We start from the raw sequence: 23,055 nt of genomic DNA, 5'->3' as shown, positions 1-23,055 counted from the left end.
CAAGAGATCACAGATTACGTTTACACCTTTCAAGCACTTGGGCATCAACTCTCTGGAACACCTTTAGTGATACCTGAAGCAACAAATAGTAAATGTACACAATCTGAAGTTTTCTTGATCAGATATATCTATTATAAACTCCGATTTGAATCTAGCACTGAAAACCAGGCATTCTTGAGACTGCTTCAACTAGGAATGCTCCCTTCTTTCACTTTATTAATTTCTTATAAATCACTACTTAAATTAAATTTAGTCTTCCTTTACAACAGTAAATATGCTATTCATCCATTATGTTGTCTGCAATTGCTTCTTAATGCCACCTGAACACCCACTCTCTTTAGAATTTACAAATACTTTTTTAGAGGCTTGAATTGCTGGCACCAATAGATTTTGCTTTAAATTTTTTTTCATGGTAAGCTTCCTAAGCATGTAAATAAATCAGAAATCATGCACTACGGATGTTCTGCATAGTATCCCAGCTTTGTCTGTGACACAAATTCATTTTGAACACGGCTGTTCTTTTTACATTATAGATTTTAAGACCACATTCCTAGCTTCTCACATACCAAAATAAATAGTAGCAGAATTAAATTTTTAAGCACGATTTTATGAAAAAAAAAAGACAACTTTATAGACAGAATACTTTTACACACACCTCAATTATCAGAAAATATTTTAAAACTTGGCAGTTAAACTGCACTTTGTAGTAGTAGCAAATTTAAATTTAACATTTTGTCCAACATCAATCACAAACTCTTGCACACCTATCTCACGGACATCGATGCATTAACAGTGTCAGGTCATATCACTTCAAACATGCCAACGAGATAATTTTCATGCTTCAGTTCAACATGCAACTTTTTACAAAACACTTGGCTTTGCTTTTATGTATTTTGCAAAATGCTTCTTTCTAGCATAGATTCTGTAAAACCAATTAAGGGCTAGGAAAGGTAACAGATTACATTTATGTCCACATTTACTGCAAACCCTTTATTACAATGATGCAACATTTTCTTTTGTTTGCATCTTTGCTAGTGTGCATTGCCATATGGCTTTTTCTTTTATATCCATTACTTTTGCAACGCATCCTACCTTTATTTTCCCTTTTTATTATTTGATTCACATTTTATTCAACACATGTTTTTTCCACCTGTTAACATTCATTAACAATCACAAATAATCTCCCTCCCCCTTTGCATATATTTACAGCTTTTGGTAAGTTCAGTTTCTCTTAACCTACTCTTGCTGTCTGTTTTATAGCAAATTATTCTTGCTGAATTTCCTACACCATAAATTATTCTATTATTAAAGAATCATTTAGCTCCCCAAATTCACAGTCTTTAGCACATGCATCTACAGTGGATATAAAAATTTTACACACCCCCTGTTAAAATGCCAGGTTTTTATGATACAAAAAAAATGAGACCGCAATAAATCATTTCAAAACTTCTCACCTTTAATGTGAACCATAACCTGTACAATTCAATTGAAAAAACAAATCTGTTAGGAGAAGAATATAAAAAAGTACAATAAGCCGGTTGCACAAGTGTGCACACCCATAAACTAATACTTTGTTGAAGCACCTTTTGATTTAATTACAGCATTCAGTCTTCTTGGACAGGAGTCTATCAGCATGGCACATCTTGACTTGGCAATATTTGCCCACTCTTCCTTGCAAAAGTGCTCCAAATCTGTCAGATTGCAAGGGCATCTCTTTGTGCACATCCCTCTCGGGTCACCCACAGATTTTCGATTGGGATTTGGGTCTGGGCTCTGGCTGGGCCATTCCAAAACTTTAAATTTTCTTTTGGTGAAGCCATTCTTTTGTTGATTTGGATGTATGCTTGGGGTCACTGTCATGCTGAAAGGTGAAATTCCTCTTCATCTTTCTTGCAGACGCCTGAAGGTTTTGGGCCAAAAGTAACTGGTATTGGAACTGTTCATAATTCCCTCCACCTTGACTAAAGCCCCAGTTCTCGCTGACAAAAGGCAACCCCAAAGCATGACACTGCCACCACCATGCTTCACCGTGGGGATGGTGTTCATTTGGTGATACAAAGTCTTATTTTTGCGCCAAACGTACCTTTTGAAACTGTGGACAAAAAGTTCAACCTTGGTCTCAAACCGTAACACATTTTCCCATATGCTTTTGAGAGACTTGATGTATTGTTTTGCAAATTTTAGCTGGGCCTGGGTGTTTTTCTGTATAAGAAAAGACTTCACCTTGCAACCCTACCCCATAGTCCAGACATATGGAGAATATAGGAGATTGTTGTCACATGTAGTACACAGCCAGTACTTACCAGAAATTCCAGCAGCTCCTTCAGTGTTGCTGTAGGTCTCTTGGCAGCCGCTCTGACCAGTTTTCGTCTCTTCATAATTTTGGAAGGATGTACAGTTCTTTGCAACATCACTGTTGTCCCATATTTTCTTCACTTTTTGATAACTGTCTTCACTGTGTTCATGGTATATACAGTGCTGTGGAAATTGCTTTGTACCCTTCTGACCGATACCTTTCAACAAGGAGATCCCTTGATGCTTTGTAAGCTCTCTGCAAATCATGGCTTTTGCTGTAGCAGGCAACTGAATTGTCAGGAAAATCCTACTAGGACAGCTTAACTTTATTTGGGGTTAATCAGAGTCTATTTAATTGATGGCAGGTGTGTACCCAAGAAGACTGAATGCTGTAATTAAATCAAAAGGTGCTTCAACAAAGTATTAGTTTAAGGGTGTGCACACTTATGCAACCAGCTTATTAGACGTTTATTTTTTTATAACCCCCCCCAAACATATTTTTTTTTCAGTTGAATTGTACAAGTTATAGGACACATTAAAGTTGTTGTTGGTCTTTTTTGGCTTTTCCCAGTTAGGGGGTCGCCACACTGGAACTCCGGTACGCTTATGATTGGCAGTCGATTTTTATGGTGCCGAGTTGCAAGCCCCACGCCCAACCTTCAGCAAAGGCACGCCGATTCACGCATGTCTTTCGGAGGCCACTCGACCGCGGGGAGGACGTGTAGACTCCACACAGAAGGCACTCAAGCCACATTAAACATAGTTTTGAAATGATTTATTGTGGTCTCATTTTTTTTATAATCACAATCACAAAAATCTAGCATTTTAACAGGGGTGTGTACACATTTTATATCCACTGTATGTATCCCACCTGACATTACTCAGTACAGGTCTGACCTACTGGAATGGACAATAATGCTATAGTACTGCAGCAAATGCCTCTGAAGTCAACAAGACTGTATAATGGAAAGATGAGGCCCTGTGCAAGATAATGAATCAGGCTCATCCAAGCCAGCTATACCAACATCTCTTTAATTTGCTGCCTCTCCCCCATTTACAATAAAAACTCTGCTCAAGCCTGTCAGTGTACATACTTTTTTTTTTACCCTTACAATTCTCACAGAAATCTGAATTTCATTTACAACTTTTGTTTCAAATTTTACAGAAAAAAAAAAAACCAAAAAAACACACACAACCATTTCAAATCAAAACAAAACGTTCTGACAAGGAAAACCAGCTTAGCAAGAAACACACTGAACTTCTTTTCCCTTGAAACTCATACTTTGTGAAAATGCATCTGGCAACTCATTAAACTGCAAGAGACATGCTGGGAGTCATCCTCAAATAGCATATAGAGAAGTACTAACTAGCATCTATATGAACACTGCAGAAAGTCAAATAACTGTATAATGCATTTGCCAAAAGCCTGGGACAAGTTAGCGAACACGATTCGATTTAAGAAGAAGCCCCAGGAGTACTGTCTGGTAATGCAACTTAGCAGATGCGCACAAGACAAATGTAGGCTGAGGGAATCAAACCATGTACTACAGGAAGCAACACTTTAGTGGCTCAGTCTTGCTCATCACCGCTAAATGCTAGGCAAACTACTGTATAGCCCAAACTACAAAATTATGTAAGGTCAACCAGAGGTGCACTTGGCGTGGCTCTTGATTTCAGTGAAATAGATGCCAAAAAGGAGGAGACCAAGCACATAGCCTTGAGGGACTGTGCTAGTGACTCCCCGTAGCCTAAATTCTTGGGTCTTATCTATGAGCCAGCTGGCTGTCTGCTACGTGACATACGAGTTTCTATCCAATTTTGTAAGTTTGTCTACAACTGCCGAAGAGTGGGATACTGTGCCAAATGCTTTGGCCAGGTCAAAGTAGACAGCATATACCATTTTCCCCTTGCCCATTGTTCCAGTGACTTTTCGAAGTCACCCATCAGGCTGAGTAGGAACAACCTTGCCCCCGACTAAACCAAACTGGGTTGGATCCAAAGTCTGAAGTTTTCCTATGCAATTGTTGGAACATTTTTTTTCCATGACTTTACATACGAGACTAGTCAGACTCGTGGCTCTGTAGATGTCCAGGTCAGTAGATGGCCTGCCATTCTGCTTAGACATGACAGTTGAAGTCCTCCATTTGCTTGCCAATAAGTCTGCCTGGAGGCTACAGTTGGCAGGCTTCAGTTAAACACATAAGATATTTCAAAGCAGTATCCTGGGATTATCAGGGTCCACTGATGCAGTGTTCTTCTTGGCCATGCTGAGTGCACTGAGGACCCGCTCCTAAGTGAAAGTTGGGGGAGTTATGGCTGATAGTGTTTCCCGAGTGGTGATGGGGGGGTACAGTTGGAGCTAAATTAGTCAGTATATTTGTTATATCTTCTGACCAGTACAGATGACTCCATTTACAATTAGTTTGACACATTAGTTACCCGGGTATTAATGAAACAGTAAGCATTATTTTTAAACACAAAGCTTTGTATTACATGCAACATTCATGAATGCGTCTTTCGGCTTTTCCCGGTTAGGGGTCGCCACAGCGGAACTCCGGTCCGCTAATGATTGGCAGTTGATTTTTATGTGCAGAGGTGCCAGCCCTGATGCACAACCTTCAACGAAGGTACGCCCATTCATGCATGTCTCCACGCAGAAGATGCTCTAGCTGAAAATCGAACTGGACAGCGTCTTACTGTGAGGCGACAACGATACCGCAGCACCACCACCGCATGCAACATTCATAATGTATATATATTTTATTGGGGGGTAGTTGTGTGACTTTAGGTATTAAAATTTTATATTTTTTATATTTGTTTTTAGGAAATTCAAATTTATGGTGTTATGTAGGGCATGTGCTTTTAAATGTAATGCTATAAGAATGCTGGGAACAACTGTCTGAATAGTTCTGAGGAAGTCCCTAGTGGGGGATGAAAGCGCTCAACTCTATGATTTTTAGCTTTTGCAGTTTCTGTCTGTTTTTTCCTGCTTGTGTGGAACATTTTTTCTGAATTTTGGAATACAGCTGTGTTTACCGTTCACTGGTGTCACACTGTGGATTATCAAGTTGGTGGTGTTCGCGTTTCCAGTTTTAGTTTGACACATTGTTATATATTGCATTTGAGGTTGCAGACATTGCTGAAAAATGCATTGCGATTGTCCTTGGCATAGGAGGCTATTTTTACTTCAAATTTGGCTTCAGTAGACTTGATTAACACCCTAAGTTGCTTGTTTAGATTGATGAGGGAGTTTTTGTGTTGTTGGGCATCACACATCCTAATTTGTGCCATGATTTAGTTTTTGTGTTGCTGGGCATCACACATCCTAATTTGTGCCATGATTTTCTTTCTTCTGTTTATGTACTTGCCATAACGCTAAATCTATGTTGTCTTCTGTCAGTCGCAAACTGTGAGTTACGGGATCTGAAGCCAGTAGATCAGACTCTCCAGGTCAGAAGCTCTGCCTCCTCTCCCATAATGCACTACTCTACTAGAATCTCCTCATATCAAATTTGCCCTACAGCAGTCTAACCACTGGAAAGTACCCCTACCATATAAAAGGGTCCCAATAACAGACTGTGAGCCAGTCTGCACAGTCCACTAGGAACCACTCAAAGCAGGATGACAATTTGGAAGTGGGACTGGCTGAGATGGACAGAAGGCAACACAGACCTAACTTACTTTCGTATTAGATTTTTTTTTTTTTTTCCAGTCTGCCTCAACCTGTGGGCTAGAGTCTCCAGCCAGCTAAAAGGGGTAGCATCAAGAGAGAACATTCCACAAAATGGTGGAATCAAAGGTTGACCTTGGTCTGTAACAGTGGCCAATCCAGAACAGCTATGGATGGGGAACTGCCCCTGTCTAAAAACAGATGTCAGCAGTTATCTAGTACTAGACAGTCTCACTTGGTAACCTTGGTACACCCAGCGCTCATTTTCTTTTCATGTTTAGCTTATTTAGAAAAATATATATGAAAGTATGAGCACTGAATTGAAGAAAGCAAAATAATTTCACTTATTCTGTAGCTTCAAAGTTCCCCCTCCACACAACTTCATATATAGCTTTTTTTAAACACCTTTACTGAATCACTTGTGACATGGGCAAATTTACATTCATTATAAAAGTAATCAAATTTACATTCATATAAAAGTAATCAAATTTACTATGGTGGTGGTGGTGCGGTAGCGTTGTTGCCTCACAGTAAGCCGCTGTCCGGTTCGATTCTCAGCTAGAGTGTCTTCTGCGTGGAGACATGCGTGAATGGGCGTACCTTCCGTTGAAGGTTGTGCGTCAGGCCTGGCAAGCCAGTACATAAAATTCAACTGCCAATCATTAGTGGACCGGAGTTCCGCTGTGGCGACCCCTAACTGGGAAAAGCCAAAAGACACAAACATAAAAGTAATCAAATTTACATTCATATAAAAATAATCAAACTATATTAACATAACAAACATTATATTTCACATATATTGCTATACATTATATAACCTAAGCAATATTACATAAATTATTAAATTCCTGCTTTTTTCTTTTAAAGAAACTTCTTTATTAAACCATCACTTACGACATAGGCAAACATACACTTATGGGGAAAAAAAAAAAATCCAGCACAATCCTAGTCATAAGCATTTTACATCACAAACCACTCCCAGTTGCAAACATTATATACGACTTATATCTACCAAAGTTTTCTCACTCAGACATTACATAGCTCATTTAAGTCCTGTTGCCTTTTATACTTCATTCCTCCCTTGTATTTACTGCTCAAACAATTCCCATTTTTCCTATGTAGTCTGCTCCTACCGATGGTGCAGCAGTTTGCATGGTCACCTCACAGCAAGAGGTTCTCCCGTTCAGTTCTCTGCTGGAGCGCCTTCTGTGTGGAGTATGCATGTCCTCCCTGCGGTCGAGTTTTAAAATCATGCAGGTAGGTGCGTGTGCCTTCTTTGAAGGTTGGGAGCTGGGCTGGCAACTCAACACCATAAAAACACCACTGCCAATCAATCTGGGGACTGGTGATCCGCTGTGGCGACCCCTAACCGGGAAAAGCCAAAAGCCATTGCTTTAGTTTGTCCTACCCCTTTCTAAAGCTCTCAATTCCAGTTGTTTCATCTCTGTTACCCCTTTCTAAAGCTCTCAATTCCAGTTGTTTCATCTCTGTTACTATATTCACTACTTCTAGTGTAGTTGGTTTAGATTCTGATTTCCATTTTCTAGTAACTGCTTGTTTCAATTCCTCCGTTGGCTTAAATGCTTCATTTATACATAATACACTAAACACTTGGGTACAACTGTTCAAGTTGAACACGAGTGGTTAAAAGCGAGTGGTTAAAAGCAGTTCTTGTAATGACACTGATATTTTACATGTCGGACTACTAGACATGGCATTATTTCACTTTTGTCTCTTTTTTCCCTGACATAAATGTTCTTAAATTTCTTCTTGTACTTTGCTATAATTTTAAATATCACACACAGTGCTGGAAAAGGATGCCTTGGATCAGGGTGTCTAACCAGTCAGCAAGTGAATAAATAAAATGCATACAGGATTATTACACCGTGTGTCTCTGCACTCAGTTTAAACTTGCTCACAAAGGGGGGCACAGTTTCCTTCATTCCAATCCATCCACTGGAATAGCTCAGCTACAACATTTCATACAGTTTGCCTTTACCTTGCTTTCACTGCAGACTTCAACAACAACAAGCATTATCTGGTGGTCTGATTAAAAAGGACTCTCAGTTTCCAACACAAGCACCAAACACGGTTTAATTTTCATCCACTAACCTTTATTACTGTAGTATTCTGGAATGAACCAGAGCGATTCCTGAAAGTAGGTCATTACTCTAGCAACCAGTTGTGTTAATGCTCTGCATCTTGATGACCTACTTACAACAGGACTGCCCACACACATTTCAGGAGTTTCATTGACTCAGAAATGACAGAGCCACGATTACGTGCCTTAACTATTTTCAGTCTGATGAACGTTAGTACAAAAATAAAGCAAATTAAAAGAAAACTATTCACAAGTGTACTGCTGTGGACAAGAGACAAACCTGCTGAACTACCGACCCTGCTGCTAGATGCATTGTTTACACACAACCTGGTACCTTAACATTTAAGGGCTCCTCTTCTAGATGGTACATACTTATGCAACAAAATTCTACCCACCACTCCTTAGAAAACAGCAATATGCCAAACACAAGCATGCTGTGTTCAGTTAACAGTGCAGTTCAGAAAGTGAAAAAGGTGGAAAGTCAAAAACAGTTCAGTGTACTGCAACTCTGAATTCCGTAGTACTTCAAAATGTTTGATTCATTAAAATTTGATTTTTTAATTAAAATATCAATAACTTACTGCATTAGTCTTAAGAGTTCTTGCAGACAGAGAATTTTTGAAATAAAATTATGATGAATACGACTGCAGCAGAAAAATCAGATCATGACCATAGGCATAGAACAAAACTATCAATACTCAGGGGGGTGATTTGAACTTCAGCATTCTAGACAAATATCCCTGATTAATCCCCAGCTACGCATTTCATTCTGTAAAAAGGTATACAGTGTAAACATGTTTTGCTTCCTTACAAGATGCCTGCTGCTGCAGTTTTGAAACAAGAAGTCATGGGATGCAAATTCACCAACTTCTTCCTCTTTTGGCTTTTCCTGGTTAGGGGTTGCCATAGTAAATCACCTGTCCGCTCATGATTGGCAGTGGAGTTTTACAGTGTCGAGTTGCCAGCCCAGCGCCCAACCTTCTACAGAAGGCACACACACGCAACACTCATACCTAGGGCCAATTTGGAGTGTCCAATCCACCTACAGCATGTCTTTGGGATGTGGGAGGAAACAGAAGCACCCAGACAAAAACCACGTGACCACAGGGAGGATATGCAGACTCTGCACAGAAGGCACCACAGCAGAGGATCGAACCGGAGAACCTCTTGCTGTGAGGCGGCAACACTAACCACTGCACCACCGTGGCCACCTGTGATGCAAATTCACCAACAAATAATAAAATAAATAAATATAATTGGAGATTTTTCTGCCTGCTCTAGGAATGCTAGTATGCATATTAAAATGCAACAGTAATTCCTGTACAGTATACATCTTTTCATCCCTTCTGCAGAATCTGACATTCTTGCCTTAAATTCAGTGTAGATTTACATTTCACCAGTGTGGGCTCTCATTAATAACAACACTAACAAATTGAAAATTGCCATCTGAAAGTGAAGTCTTGAAATTCTCTGCCAAACATTCATACTTTCCCTGCTGCTATTGTTTTCTTATGTTACACAGGGACGAATCACTGAGAAACAGCACTAAACAGAAAGGACCATTCTGTGAAATGATTCTTCTAGTGATACTTACAATCCCACCCATCCACCAGGGTAAACTTAGCACCAGACAGCTTCTTCCAAAGCACTAAATTCACACACAAAAAGTGTACCAGATCACTACTGCCCAGTAGCAGAACTTATGGTTAGTTACGTTAGCAGGGACCATCTGCTGCCATTCCTGAAACAACACTGCTGTCAAACACAGAGCATTGAGTATAAGGCACTAAGCATGATATACTGACAGGGGTCTTAAGCCAAAGTATTACAAATAGCCATAATTTACACAACCCCATAACACTTATAAAATGTACATGCACTCATACAAGTGTAAAATGTGTGCACACACACAACTATAAAATGTATATTATATTATATATATACATACATATACACACAACTACAAAATGTATATGTATATTATATATACATACATATACACACAATTATAAAATGTACATGTATAGTATACATACACACACACACACACACACACACACACACACACACACACACACACTTGTAAGTGCATTATTTAAATACTAATACAATTATAACCTTCTAACATGTTCAATGGTTATCAGCAATGGAGTAATGCATTTAATTTTATTTACTTAGCCTTTACTGATCGGGTTAGGACTACTAGGGAACTTCCCCATACTCTTATGAACACTAGGCGGGGACAGATTGCTGTCACCAGTACTTGGAGGATTCCAGGATGCAGGAAGGAGCACACGTTGCTACTGGATACATTTTGGAGAGAGAGAATAACAGCAAGATGAAATCCTCCTTTACAGAGCTAGAGAGAGTGGAGGTCTGGATAAAGACATATTGGGAATTTAATGAAATAAGAAGAACCAAATGAAGGCGAGGTGGAATGCTGTGATGGGTCCAGTACTGCAGAAACAGTCCAATTATGAAGCTGATAATGTGGCAAAGAAGCAGATTACAGGGGTTGAAAGTAAGAAGCAAGGTTGGCTGATGGCACAATCAGTTTTAAAATATGCCTCAGCAACTGGGTACTGTGGATGGCAGAAATGAAGTAAAGAAAAAAAAAAACATATGCAAGTGCTGTAAGGCAAGGGACAAGCAGGACACAACACAAAAAGAAGCATTTGTCAGCAGCAGAATTACAGCATCAATGGTAAAAATATGAAGCAAAACCACTGCTATCTATTACTGACATGTATAACAAGGGATAATATTACACTGCCATTACGATTTACTTTAAAAGACACGAGCCTTGATGGGATCTAAAGGAGTTTGTAAAATAACTTCTGAGGCTTTTTCCAAGTGCAAAAAAAATTATGGGTAAAGTAGAAACAAGAAATATCATCACTCTGGAAAGACCATTTTTCAGAGTTTTTACTTGCGGCTGAAAAGAAAACTGCAGTTTAGAACATGGAGGGATTTGGACTTAAAAACTTTTTTCCCTCACAATATGTGACGAAGTGTGTGACAAAATGTGTGATAAATATATTTATGGGCGATGGGAAGTCTGGGTTACACTGAATATGTATGATAAAAAATTGCTGCATATTTCAAATATAACAGTAACTGGAAAGAGCAACTGTTAGGTTTGTTTGTCTTTTGTCTTTTTCCCCGGTAAGGGGTCGCCACAGCGGAACTTTGGTCCGCTAATGATTGGCAGTAGATTTTTATACGAAACGCAGAGGTGCCAGCTCGACGCCTAACCTTCAACGAAGGCACACCCATTTACGCACACATGTCTTTCGAACGCGACCCAACCGCAGGGAGGACATGCAGACTCCACACAGAAGGCACTCCCAAGCTATGCAGAGAATCGAACAGGAGAACCTTTTGCTGTGAGGAAAGAGCAACTGTTAGGTATTGAGGCCAAACAAACTGGGATGATTCACAAGTGGTTCAGGAACCTACAAAAAGAAGATGAGGGCAATGTAGTGAGCACGGCCACACTGCTAGAAATTGTACAACATTGTATAGGTTACAGTCTGGTCAGTTTTGTTTGTTCTGTGCCACAAGAAAAAAAATAGGTACATGAAAAATAACTTGTGAGGGAGGAAAGACAAAAGTATAGAACAATGTTTAGGAAGCAAGTGATGATGTGAGGAAGAAAGTGAAGGAAACATAACTGAGCAAAACTAAGGACTAATGGTAGAAGGGATTCAGATAGAAATAAGTATGATACATTAGCAAGCAAGGAAGAGGAAGACTAACGCAGAAACAGTTAAATAGACTGGTAGAAGGTGGAGAAGGAGAAAGAAAAAAGGAGGAAAAAGATGCAAAAAAGGAAATGATGACAAGTATTATGGGACTAAATATGAACAGTATAAGAAATGAAGTGAGAGGTTTAATTGTTTTTGAATGATGCAAAATGAAAAAAGATGTATTATGCTTGCTGGATACAAGGTGTGTTAAGCAAGAAAAAAGAAAAAAAAAATTGAAGCTGCATGGGGAAAAATTATGGTGAGTGGGATATGAAATGTTAGGGGTGTTAGTACAAAATGAAGTAAAAATACTAGATGTAACAATTATGACAAGAATAGTGATTATAATGTGACTCAAGGATAAATGAAAATTGTGTGAGGCTAACAGTAATATGTATACACAAACTAGAAAGAAAAAAAATTGAAAAATGAGAAAATGCGACAGTGAACATGTCAACAGTAGCTGTTGGGGACTTTATAAGAATGTAAAAGGTGATAAAAAAGAGGCGACTTGATTTGGAAAACTGAGAATGGATGTACAAGAGAGGAATTTTAAAGACGGAAATAGATTATTTTATGTATTCAGGTGACATGAAAGTAGAAGTGCTTGTGGTTGATGTACATTTTTCAAAGCATGGGCAATACAGGCTGTATTAAGATATAATTAAGAAACAATAAAAATGAAAAGGGAAAAAAAACAAATGAAGAGGGAAAGTAGTTGACTATGGAAAGAAGACAGTGACAGTATTTTATAAAAGCTGGATACAAAATTGGGCCGCGTTTAAGAAAATATAATACTTTTTGGAAGTGGAGACAAAGTTAAACTGAAATATGAAAACATGTTGAAAGATGTTGAGAAAGGAGTGGAAGAAGTGAATGCAAGAGAAATGGAAAAAAATGTATGGGAGCAATAAAGAAAAAAGTAAATGTTGTACAAACATTTTTAAGATGTTGAGAAAGGAGTGGAAGAAGTGAATGCAAGAGAAATGGAAAAAAATGTATGGGAGCAATAAAGAAAAAAGTAAATGTTGTACAAACATTTTTAAGATGTTGAGAAAGGAGTGGAAGAAGTGAATGCAAGAGAAATGGAAAAAAATGTATGGGAGCAATAAAGAAAAAAGTAAATGTTGTACAAACATTTTTAAAGGGAAAGGAGGAAGACGTTTCCTCCTTTTTAGGAAGGGAGGTTAAAAGCAGAGAAGGGTAAGGTAAGATGGATGGAATGTTGGTTGATATGGGCTATTAAAATGTAAATAAAAAGAAGTTATGGAGCTAGTAAAAATTTAGTACAAACAATATATAGTTATCTTTATTTACTGACATTTGATTACTAGGAAAGTCCGACTGGGTAGGAGTCCAGTTTCAGAGGTGGTCCATGAAGAAAAACTCCAAAGTATTATAAAACATGAACAATAACTTTACAATCTTCAAAAATAATACAAAAACATCTACAGTTTAAATAATAATATCAAATTGACATACCATGAAAATATTGGTTAAGAATAAATTTGATAATCATTTAATATTTAGAGATATTTTAGCCAGTTTATAGACAAATTAAATTTAAGTTAGCATAATACAAACAGGAATTGCAATATGAAGTGAGAGAAAAGCAGGCTTGTAGTATATTTATCAAGAAGGCCAGGAGAGAGTGTGTGATAAAAGTAAGGAAGTGAGTGAAGAAGGAAGAGTGAGGAGGTGTAAGGTATGAACAGGTACCGGTTCACATTTAGGGATGTAGTTTATCCTGGGGTTGATAAAGAACAGAGAGTTTTTGGCTAAGAAGTATTTCAGAATTGTTTCAAAGGATAGGAGGGAGGGTGTTCATCTGATGGATACAGGTGTGGAGTTCCAGGTCTTAACAACATGGTACAAGTACAGACAATGCAGAGCAGATTTGATAAGTTTGTGAATGGACGAGGTTGAATGGGGAAGGTGGAATATAAAGAACATTTTAGGCAGAGCAAAATGCAAGTTAGAAGAAAGAACTGAAATGAAAGAATTGGAAGATATTATAAAATAAGGAAAGGTAGAACCAGCACCAGGCTTAGATGGGTAGCGTTGTCGACTCACAGTAAGATGTTGTCCTGTTATTCTCAGCTAGAGCGCCTTCTGTGTAGAGACGTGTGAATGGACGTACCTTCGTTGAAGGTTGTGCATCAGGGCCAGCAACTCGGCACGTAAAAATCTGCCAATCATTAGTGGACCGGAGTTCCGCTGTGGCGACCCCTAACCGGGAAAAGCCGAAAGACACAAAAACAACAATCAGAGGAGAAGGGCGTATTTACTCTTGAATGAATGGTTAGTTGAATTGACAGAAAATGAATAGATGTGTGCAGGGGTGATAAAATGTATAATGAAGTCAGAGGTCACAAAAACAGTTAGAACTGGAGAATATAACATTTTTATGAAAATACAAAAAAAAATTTACAGTTTTGGAAGCAGTAATGCAGAATAGGTTTATACAGTAAGGGGAAAACAAATAAAGTGTCGGTAAAAGAAGTAAAATAAAAATGCAAGGATGGTTGCAAATGATGTAACAAAAGCATCTGATTCAGTTACGTCATGAGGCAATGTTTATAATGGGATATCTTAAGGGATCAAAACCTTTACTATTTTTCCCAAACCCATAAAGTGTTATGAGATATCTCAAGTAAACGTTACTGCAACTGGTTGGTTAGTAAAGAAACTAAAAAACTGAATGGAAGTTACAGGGGTGTCCAAAGAGCAGACTTTCTGCTAGTAATGAGTGTAGGTATACAAACAAGTACTGGTGAAATAAAAAACAGAATGGGAAATGGAAAAAGTTGTAATAATATATGTATAACAGATGATTTAGTTATTGTAACACAAACATAATACAGATGAGGGAAACTGTGACAAGGATGTAAAAGGAGTCAACTAAAGCTGGATTAAAAATTAGATGAAAAAGTAAAGGGTTTGGTGCAATAAAATGATACATGGAATATATTTACCAGAAATTAAATGGGTATATTAGAAATCACGTTTGGCAAAAGATAAAAAGTAAGGGAACAGTGAGGAAGATTTCTGTATGAAATAAAAAGCCAAGTAGTTAGTGGAAATCTTTCTATTTATCCTTCTAGAAAGAATGCATATATGTTAAACACACACACACACACAGAAAGTTTGAATATTTGGGAAGAGAGTTTGTATGTTTCCTGGAAAAAGAATGAGCTATTTTTTTCAGTTTTATTTGAGGATCAAGACTTGATCCAGTTAGATGGAAGGAGGTAAGGAAGGAAGAGGAGGAGTTTTGAATAGAAATGTGAGTTGTACATTTAGCATCTATGGACGGTTTTTGGGCATTAAAAATATGATGGAGAAGGGTGGTAAACTTGAGAGGGAAAATACTGTTTGTGAAGTCTGGAGACAGAAAAGGAGAAAAAAAAATCAGAATATGATAAGATGAAGTTACGGAAATTTTAAGATTGATGAAATTTAAACTAATGGAACATCATCATAATGGCAATATTTAGCATAATCGATGGAAATACATTTTAATCTCATTGTTACTGAAACAAAAATAGAAGGGAACTAACTGAAGATTTTTGTAAAACTTTTGTGGAGATAAAAGTTGCTTAAAGTTGCCTATAAAAAGTAGTATGAAATATAAAGCAGCGTAGGAGAGAAAATGAAAAAGAAAAAGCATTATGTTGGGCTTGTAAAAATAATAAAAAAAAAAGACTTTGGGAAATCTTCAAAATGAGTACAACTGGGAAGTTTAATAATTTTGGGAAATAGGACAAAAAGATGTGAGGTTGACTGCTGGGATAGGATTTTGATGGTAACAGTATGAGTTCTATAGAAAGAGGTGATGAATTGCTGTACAGTAAAAGTAGGAATGATGAAGTGTTGGTTGAAATAAAAAGACAGCTGTGGAGAAAGATGGGGAAATAGACTGAAATATGTTAAATTTGTAAAACAGTGTAAATATCCGTAAATATTGTAGAAATGCACACAGAATAGAAGGAAAATAAAACATGTATATAAGCAACCCCCTACTCTTTTTTTGACAAGGGCCATGGAATCTTCTACATTAAACCACAGCTACCACCAACTCAAGCAAATGGGTCCTCAGTTTAATGTCTCTTCTGAAGGAATAGTTCTGCAGCAGGGTATAAAGTTAAATATAAGAATAAGAATGCCAAGCGACACAGACATAAGATGGACAGTGTCAAAAATAACTTAAAAAACATTAACAATACTTTAAAAACAATATGCACACAAAGATTTTACAACATAAAACAGTAAGGAAGTTCACAGCATATGAACACGATTAACAGTACTGAAATCAAACGTATAGTAGCAGCTACACAAAAAATGGAATCCACTGCAGCTTATTATACACAAGTCTGTTTCTAACTACAACAAGAATAAGAGAAATTATCTGGCGTGCCAAACTGACACATAAAATACGAAAATGGTTACTACGTTATAACTAGGTGACAATGTATAACAGTTGACTGGATGTTAGATCATACAGATGGCAGGGAATCAGACAACATCATAACTGAAAATCCAACAGATTTGAAAAGCTTTGTTTAGAACACAGCAAGTAGACTGAATGACAGTTATTCCATGGTTTCCCCAATAACAGGAAAACTGGAGTCTCCATACGTGTTGCAGGACTTAGAAAACTACATTAGACATCTTGTCTTCACACAGTTTGAGCTGGACACTTTTTAGAATACAAAAAGTATTAAGAAAGCATAGCTGAGTAACAGAAATATGAGTAAATCCAAAGCAGTACAGACCACGGAGAGAAGGAGCACAGCAAAACTAGAAATTCTGTTACAAGCCAGCCCAAGGAAGCAGATGTGAAGTGAAAATAGTACACAAATGTAAAAGATGAAAACTAAAACAGCTACACAGAATTATTCAGTATTGGTTAAGCTTTGGGGCTGAACTAGTAAACCAGGACATATGCTCAGCCATGAAGCAACAGTCTTTCTCTGCTGCTTAGAACAGCAGCCTCTTAGAGGTCAAACGTAATATTCCGGAAATTAATCTAAGCTTTGAAATGCAGATCATTAAGCAAACCGTCTCCCCAGAATAAATTAAGTGCTAGGTAAGTTAATGAGTTACTTAGGAGTGCACCCTAAAACAAAACTGACCCCATTATTTTACTTATGTTCTACGCTATACTAGTATGCTAAGAAAAGAGCTATAAATGCTACAAATCTGTATTGTTTAGCCATGGTAGGAGTACTGAAAACATGTTCCTATATGCATTTGTCAGAAAACTGGTCTACGAAAGTAATTGCTTTTGTGAAAACTGTCACTAGTTTTTATTCTGGTTATTGCCATTCTTCAGAAATACCACAAAAGCATTCAAATGTGACAATAGCTGACTTTCCAAAAAGAAACAAAAAAAAGACACCACATCTCTAATCACAAGACTTTGTCAGATGTTTATAGGGTGCAATTTGACACTAAATTTCCCAGGGAGTGCTGGTCACCTATTTTATAAAATGTTATCAATCCAATACATTTTGACACTTGCATACTTTGTCTTTTCAATAGCCTGCATTAGCAGCCCACTCAGAACTATCACCATTTAATTTTAACACTAAATGTAGCACAGCACACACATTTTGCAGTTCATCTGTAGAGGTAATTTTCATTCCAATGTGCTCCGTTTTGCTCTTTTTTTACTTTTCAGCATTTACCCTCATTTTCCCCCCTCCAAATGACAATATGCTGCATGTGTCTTTCTTCCACTTTCCATATTCTTCTGTTAGGCACTCATTTTATTAAGACTAGAAAGATCCAACTTAGTTCTGAATACCAGTAAATGGTGTTTCATAGTATCCATCTGTCGCAACACTTTGATGTTGTGAAAAGTCAAATGAGCAACAGATCAGAGAACAGGAAGCCATACAAACCTGGAAAATAAAACAATGAAACTTGGATGCTCATGACTGAAAGTAAGATGGCTGTAGCAACCATCACAGAAAGAACCACCCATCACAGAAAAACGACTCAAATCTGCACAACTTGAACAAATTAAATTACAAAACTGTAAAAAAGAGAAAAGAAAATACAGGCAAATGAATTTTTTCCTAACAATGTGGACCAACACAAAAACAATAGTAGGTAAATTTAGACAATGTGGACCAACACAAAAACAACAGGAGTAACAAAAGGCCACAGCACACTGTGTCTACAAAAACAACAGGAGTAACAAAAGGCCACAGCACACTGTGTCTACATATGGACAGATAAATACATTTCAAAAGCTAGAAGAAATTCCGGTGAAGTGAACCAACCAGAAAATAACTTTTTTCAAAGAAGATGGGTTACAATACTGGTTAATACCCAAGAGGACCACCCAGCTACATTAATACTGGTGTCAAATCATAACCAATGTGATTCTGAGGGGAAAACATGCTAAACCTTAGTCTGAAAGTCTTTTACAGCAACACACTGTACAGAAACAAACCAAAAGGCACTGTACAACAATGCAGAGAGTACAGTACAGAAAAATGCCTGGTAAGAACTAAGACAGATGAAAAACCTAGTGATTATGAGTGAGACTCTCTGGGTATAGATATACCTCTCAACCTCTTAGTGCAAGAAATCTGGACAAAGCCTAAAATAATGCGGAGACAAAGGCCCACAAATTGGAACAGATTTTAAATACTGCTCTTACAAGGTTAAAAAGTAGCTAGAACAACAAGACTTATGTTAGCATACATTTTCTGATCATGAAGTCTGAAACTCAAATGTCCAGAAAACCACAATTTTACGAGAAACAGATAAAAATATGAAGAAAAATCTAGGAGCACTAATCATTTGAGAACAGCAACAGCTAACATAACACTGAGCTGCACAGTCAGTGGACGTACTTCTAAGAAACACCAAGCATAAATGTTACTGTTGTGCAGGACAGGCTCACGGTAATGCATTTTGCAATCTTAACTGAAAACTATTCAATAAGAAGAAAAGAAAAGGAAAGGGAAAAAAGGGGAGTAATAGGAATCTCCACTGCATGTGCCAAACCAAGGTAGTCATCCAGAACAAACTTTAAAATGTGAGTGAAACACTGGAGAAAAGTAGGACATCTACTCCCTGTGCTCTATAACCATAACCTCTCAACTCTCCCTGATTTTGGGTCAAACTCGCTCCGTCTCTCTCAATCCTTCCTAAAACTGGAAGATTTTCATGAGAAAAGCTGATGGATTAAACCTAACAACAATAATCAGTTCACATTTATTTTTGTCAACTTCAGGTTAACAGTTCTAATATTTAAAATAGTGCTCCAATTGCTCATAATTATGTCTAGATTTGTCCCAAATTCTGGAGGTAAAAAGTTGAGAACTCTGTAATCAATGCATACTCACAAGAGAGATTACTGAATTAGTTATGAAGAGACTACAAGAGGATAACATTTTAATCCATTTATAAGGGGTTCACAATTAAACTGCAATACAGTTGGCAACCTTCAGTCTCCAAATCGTATAACACTGCAGAACAAACTGCCAAAATGTGGAACACCCACTAAACACCAACACATTCAATTAGGAAGCTCACAACATGGTTACGGTCTCTTCATACTCTCAAAAAAATATTTTTATGAATTAATATGATTCAGTATTATGCAACATAGACGTCTGTTACAAAAATCTTAAAGCATGTGTGCAAGCTCCTTTTTGTATGGAACACAAGATTTTTAAGATACGGAATGAGAGATATTCCTTAAAATGATATACAGTTGATAAATAATAGTTTATGTTAACATCCGATTTCAACGAAATACGAGTTTTGCAGAGCTGCGGTTACCACCTATTGATCTTTGAGTAGACTGCCCCTATATGTGCAGCCGTGTACTACGAAAATAAGCGTCCTGAGATTTTTAAGACAAAGAATATTTCTCACTTTTCCTGCAATGGTTATATAACAGCTACAGTTCTATAAAAATGCGCTCTTATTTTTAATAAAAAAGTGAAAGTCAATGCTTCTGCACTGGTTGCAAGTAAGATTTGTCCTGCAAAGTCTCATTTCCATAAGAAAAATCCCACTTTGCGAATCTGAGAAGGTGGCAAACCTAAGCAGGGCAGACACTGCGGTCAATGCACAATGACTACTTGTTTGTTAAGTAAGAGAGCCAAAGAGCACACCGAACAAGGATCGTAATTTGAGATTCTGTTAAAAGAAATAAAAGAAAGAAAAGTAAGTTTACTGACCCGTCATGCCATCCTGGTACTCATGACTGGTGTTTCAAGCTACATGTTCCAAGTTTATTTAGGTGCTTTTTATCAAAACAGCGTTAAGCAAGTATGCATTACTGACATCAACAAGATAATTAACGCTGCTGATCACTGAGCACACAAACAGCTAACCATAAACCGAATAAAAGTGCATTACTGCTGCTCTTGCAGCAGTGCCTTACCTCCACCTGTTGATGCCCACACTGGAGGAACCAGCGAACCAAGGATCGAGAATGTAGATGCAGCGCACACTCTCTGCTCCCTCGATGCTCTCCTTGAGTGATGGGTTATCGTGGAGTCGTAGCCCCTTTCTGAACCAGTGCACTACGTTCACCCCCATTGGGACAGACTGCGGCAACGACTGTAAGACCACTGGGCTGGTGCGACTTGAATTCTCCAGCTTTCTGTGCACTTACAAGCCACAAGAAACACTTCTGACTTGGGAGGAGGAGGAGAAAAACTCAAAAAATACAACGCGCGCTAAGACCCAGGGGACACTGCGACACTTATTATATAAGCATTAATAAGTAAGTCTTTTACATAACTATGCTAAATACAAGCCAAATCAATGTAGTGCGATTATTATCCTCTCTGTTAACAACAACAAATTCTATTCTTTCAACAAGTGCCTTTGCTGCTTACTGCACGCGTCAGCTCCAACTATCAGCCCTAATGCACGCGCAAATCTTATTACCTAAAACTCACTGCTATACTATTAAACATTCTGATTACATCAATACAATTGCAATTTCTGAATAAATTATCTGCGAAAATATATCGCTGGTATCTCCACTTTATAAAAATTCTCCTACTAACACTAAATTAATAATCACTGACGCAAGTACTGCACTCCCCAGATGCTCTACTTTCAAGACTTGCCTTCCCCTTTCTTGACGCAAGTCATACGTAGATTTTTATTGGTTATTCTGACATCCTTTCGTCAACGCTCTGTCACGTTTTTTTCATGTGTTTTTGTTTTTCTAGTTAGTAATCGAGACTGTAATGTTTTAGCTATTCGAAGATTGCGATATGTTTGTAATAAAGGACTGTAAGCGGAATTAATTTTCCCACTAGGAGGAAAACATCTCCAAAGAAATAGTAAGTGATTAAACAAATGGCAATTAAGGGAATGGTGTAAACGTCCAGTCACCGCCCCACTCCGCCCTAATATTTTAATTTATTCGGAGAAAAAAGTTCCCGGATGAGCACGGGGCCGATGCAATGCCCACTTCCCCTCCTTTTTATTGGTATGGTAACCAGTACATTTTACGTAGTTATGTGGTACGTTCAGCATTAAAAAGTATAAATTACTCAGCTGTCCCTGTTTTTGGTTCAAAGCTTCAAACGTTTGTTGTGTCTTTTGTAAAGCTAGTGATTTTTGGGAAAAGATTAGGTGGATTACGCTTAATTAATAATGACAGTAATTAAAATTACATAAGGTTTTTTTTATTTCCGAAATGCATATTGATCCACACTCTCGTATTCTGTCAATTTTTCAAATGAATACTAATTATGTGCATTTCTCTCTCTTTATATATACACACACACACACACACACACATATATATATATATATATATATATATATATATATATATATACACACACACACATTCGGTTTTATGCTCTATTCAGGACTAAAATTCTGATATCTGTGTAGTGACGTGTATGGTGTTTTTGAACCGTAAAAACACTTGCGTATTTTAACGTATTTATGTGTGTTTATTACATTCCGTTTGTTAACCGGATAGATGAGATGGTCAAACTTTACAGAACTTCAGGATACCATGTACAGAAGAGAACATATTGCATTTTGGCTGATAATGTATACATAATAGGACACCTTGCAGTTTGGAAGCGAAAGCTAAATGAAGTACATAATATATATAAACATTTGTTAACCGGCTTACTCCAGCTGAGCCAGGGGTCCATTTTCAGTGGAGACCCGAGGAGAAAAGCTCCAGAAAATTGACAATTAATACAAAAGTTGTCAAGATATAATCAACAAATAATATAGCAATAACCCACGCCTGGGTGTGGGTAATGCTAAATTTACCCACGGTTGGTTTGCCCTCGACCAAAAACAAGCCAACCGTGGGTAAATTTCTAGCATTACCCACCCAGAAGTGTATTATTGCTATATATTTAGATTTAACTAAGAAACTGTTAATAATGGCATAAAATAAATAATGGTTAAGTATAATGCCCGCGATTCTCTGGCATCAGCGGCAGTTCTGGCAAGTACATCAGGGGCAGCAGCGGCGAAAGGCAATCTCGCAAGATCTTATCAGATCTTTTAGATGTTTTTTATGTCTTTATATGAGTTAGACATGGCGAGACGCGTTTAAAATAAATAAAAACCATCTCCGACACTTCCGTTTTAATTGTCTAAATATGTTACTCATTGCTAAACTCTCTTAAGACAAACATTGAGCTTGTTTTCTCGCCCTAAAAGACTTTTAACGCTATGTAAATGGGTTTAAACATGCGAGAAGGCAATAATATTAGAGATCCGTTGCTTATTTTATAAATCTTGCTTATCCATTTTAATTTAACATTTACTCTGTTGAAAGTTAAATTTATACTAACCTAAAAAAGTCAAAGTCCGCGGACCTTTTTCTTTTCCATTCTTTCGATTTACAACGATACGGCCAATCAGCCAATCACGTTTGTATAATATAAGTCTACTAACAGGTGCTAGCATGACTTAACGTAAGTCAATTAACAGATAGCAGATCTATAAATATTAAAAAAGAGAGAGTATGAATTCAGTGGAATACCATACATGTGGTCATTCCAATGTACAAAGAGTCAATAGTAATACAAGAACCTATTAGAACCTATTATGTTTTTTTTGTGCATTTAAAAATAGGAAAAAGAGGGAAAAGTAACAGAAGGTGCAGGGTATATGAGGAAAATAAATTCTGAAGATAAGAAGGGAGAATAAGTCAAGTGGGGGTTGACATGGGCAGGACCACATCTTTTGTAGATAAAGTTTAAGTTCTTGCT

At 37.5% G+C, this 23,055-nt stretch overlaps 1 protein-coding gene across 1 annotated transcript in view; it reads right to left on the bottom strand.

Annotated features, from left to right (window-relative positions):
* CRY1 (cryptochrome circadian regulator 1) overlaps positions 1-20,917 on the bottom strand; it is a 200,930-nt gene extending 180,013 nt beyond the window's left edge. Inside the window, exon 1 of the mRNA XM_044087589.1 lies at positions 20,229-20,917. Coding sequence (XP_043943524.1) covers positions 20,229-20,386 — 158 coding nt within the window. The 5' untranslated portion in view covers positions 20,387-20,917. The remainder of the gene's footprint in view (positions 1-20,228) is intronic.
* Positions 20,918-23,055: the final 2,138 nt, after the last annotated feature.

The sequence above is a fragment of the Protopterus annectens genome, chromosome 11.part0 (genome assembly GCF_019279795.1).
Source record: "Protopterus annectens isolate FY-2018-M chromosome 11.part0, PAN1.0, whole genome shotgun sequence".
In the NCBI taxonomy this organism is placed as follows: domain Eukaryota; kingdom Metazoa; phylum Chordata; order Ceratodontiformes; family Protopteridae; genus Protopterus; species Protopterus annectens.
The sequence above is the reverse complement of the archived record's forward strand: the minus strand, read 5'-3'. Positions and strand labels throughout refer to the sequence as shown.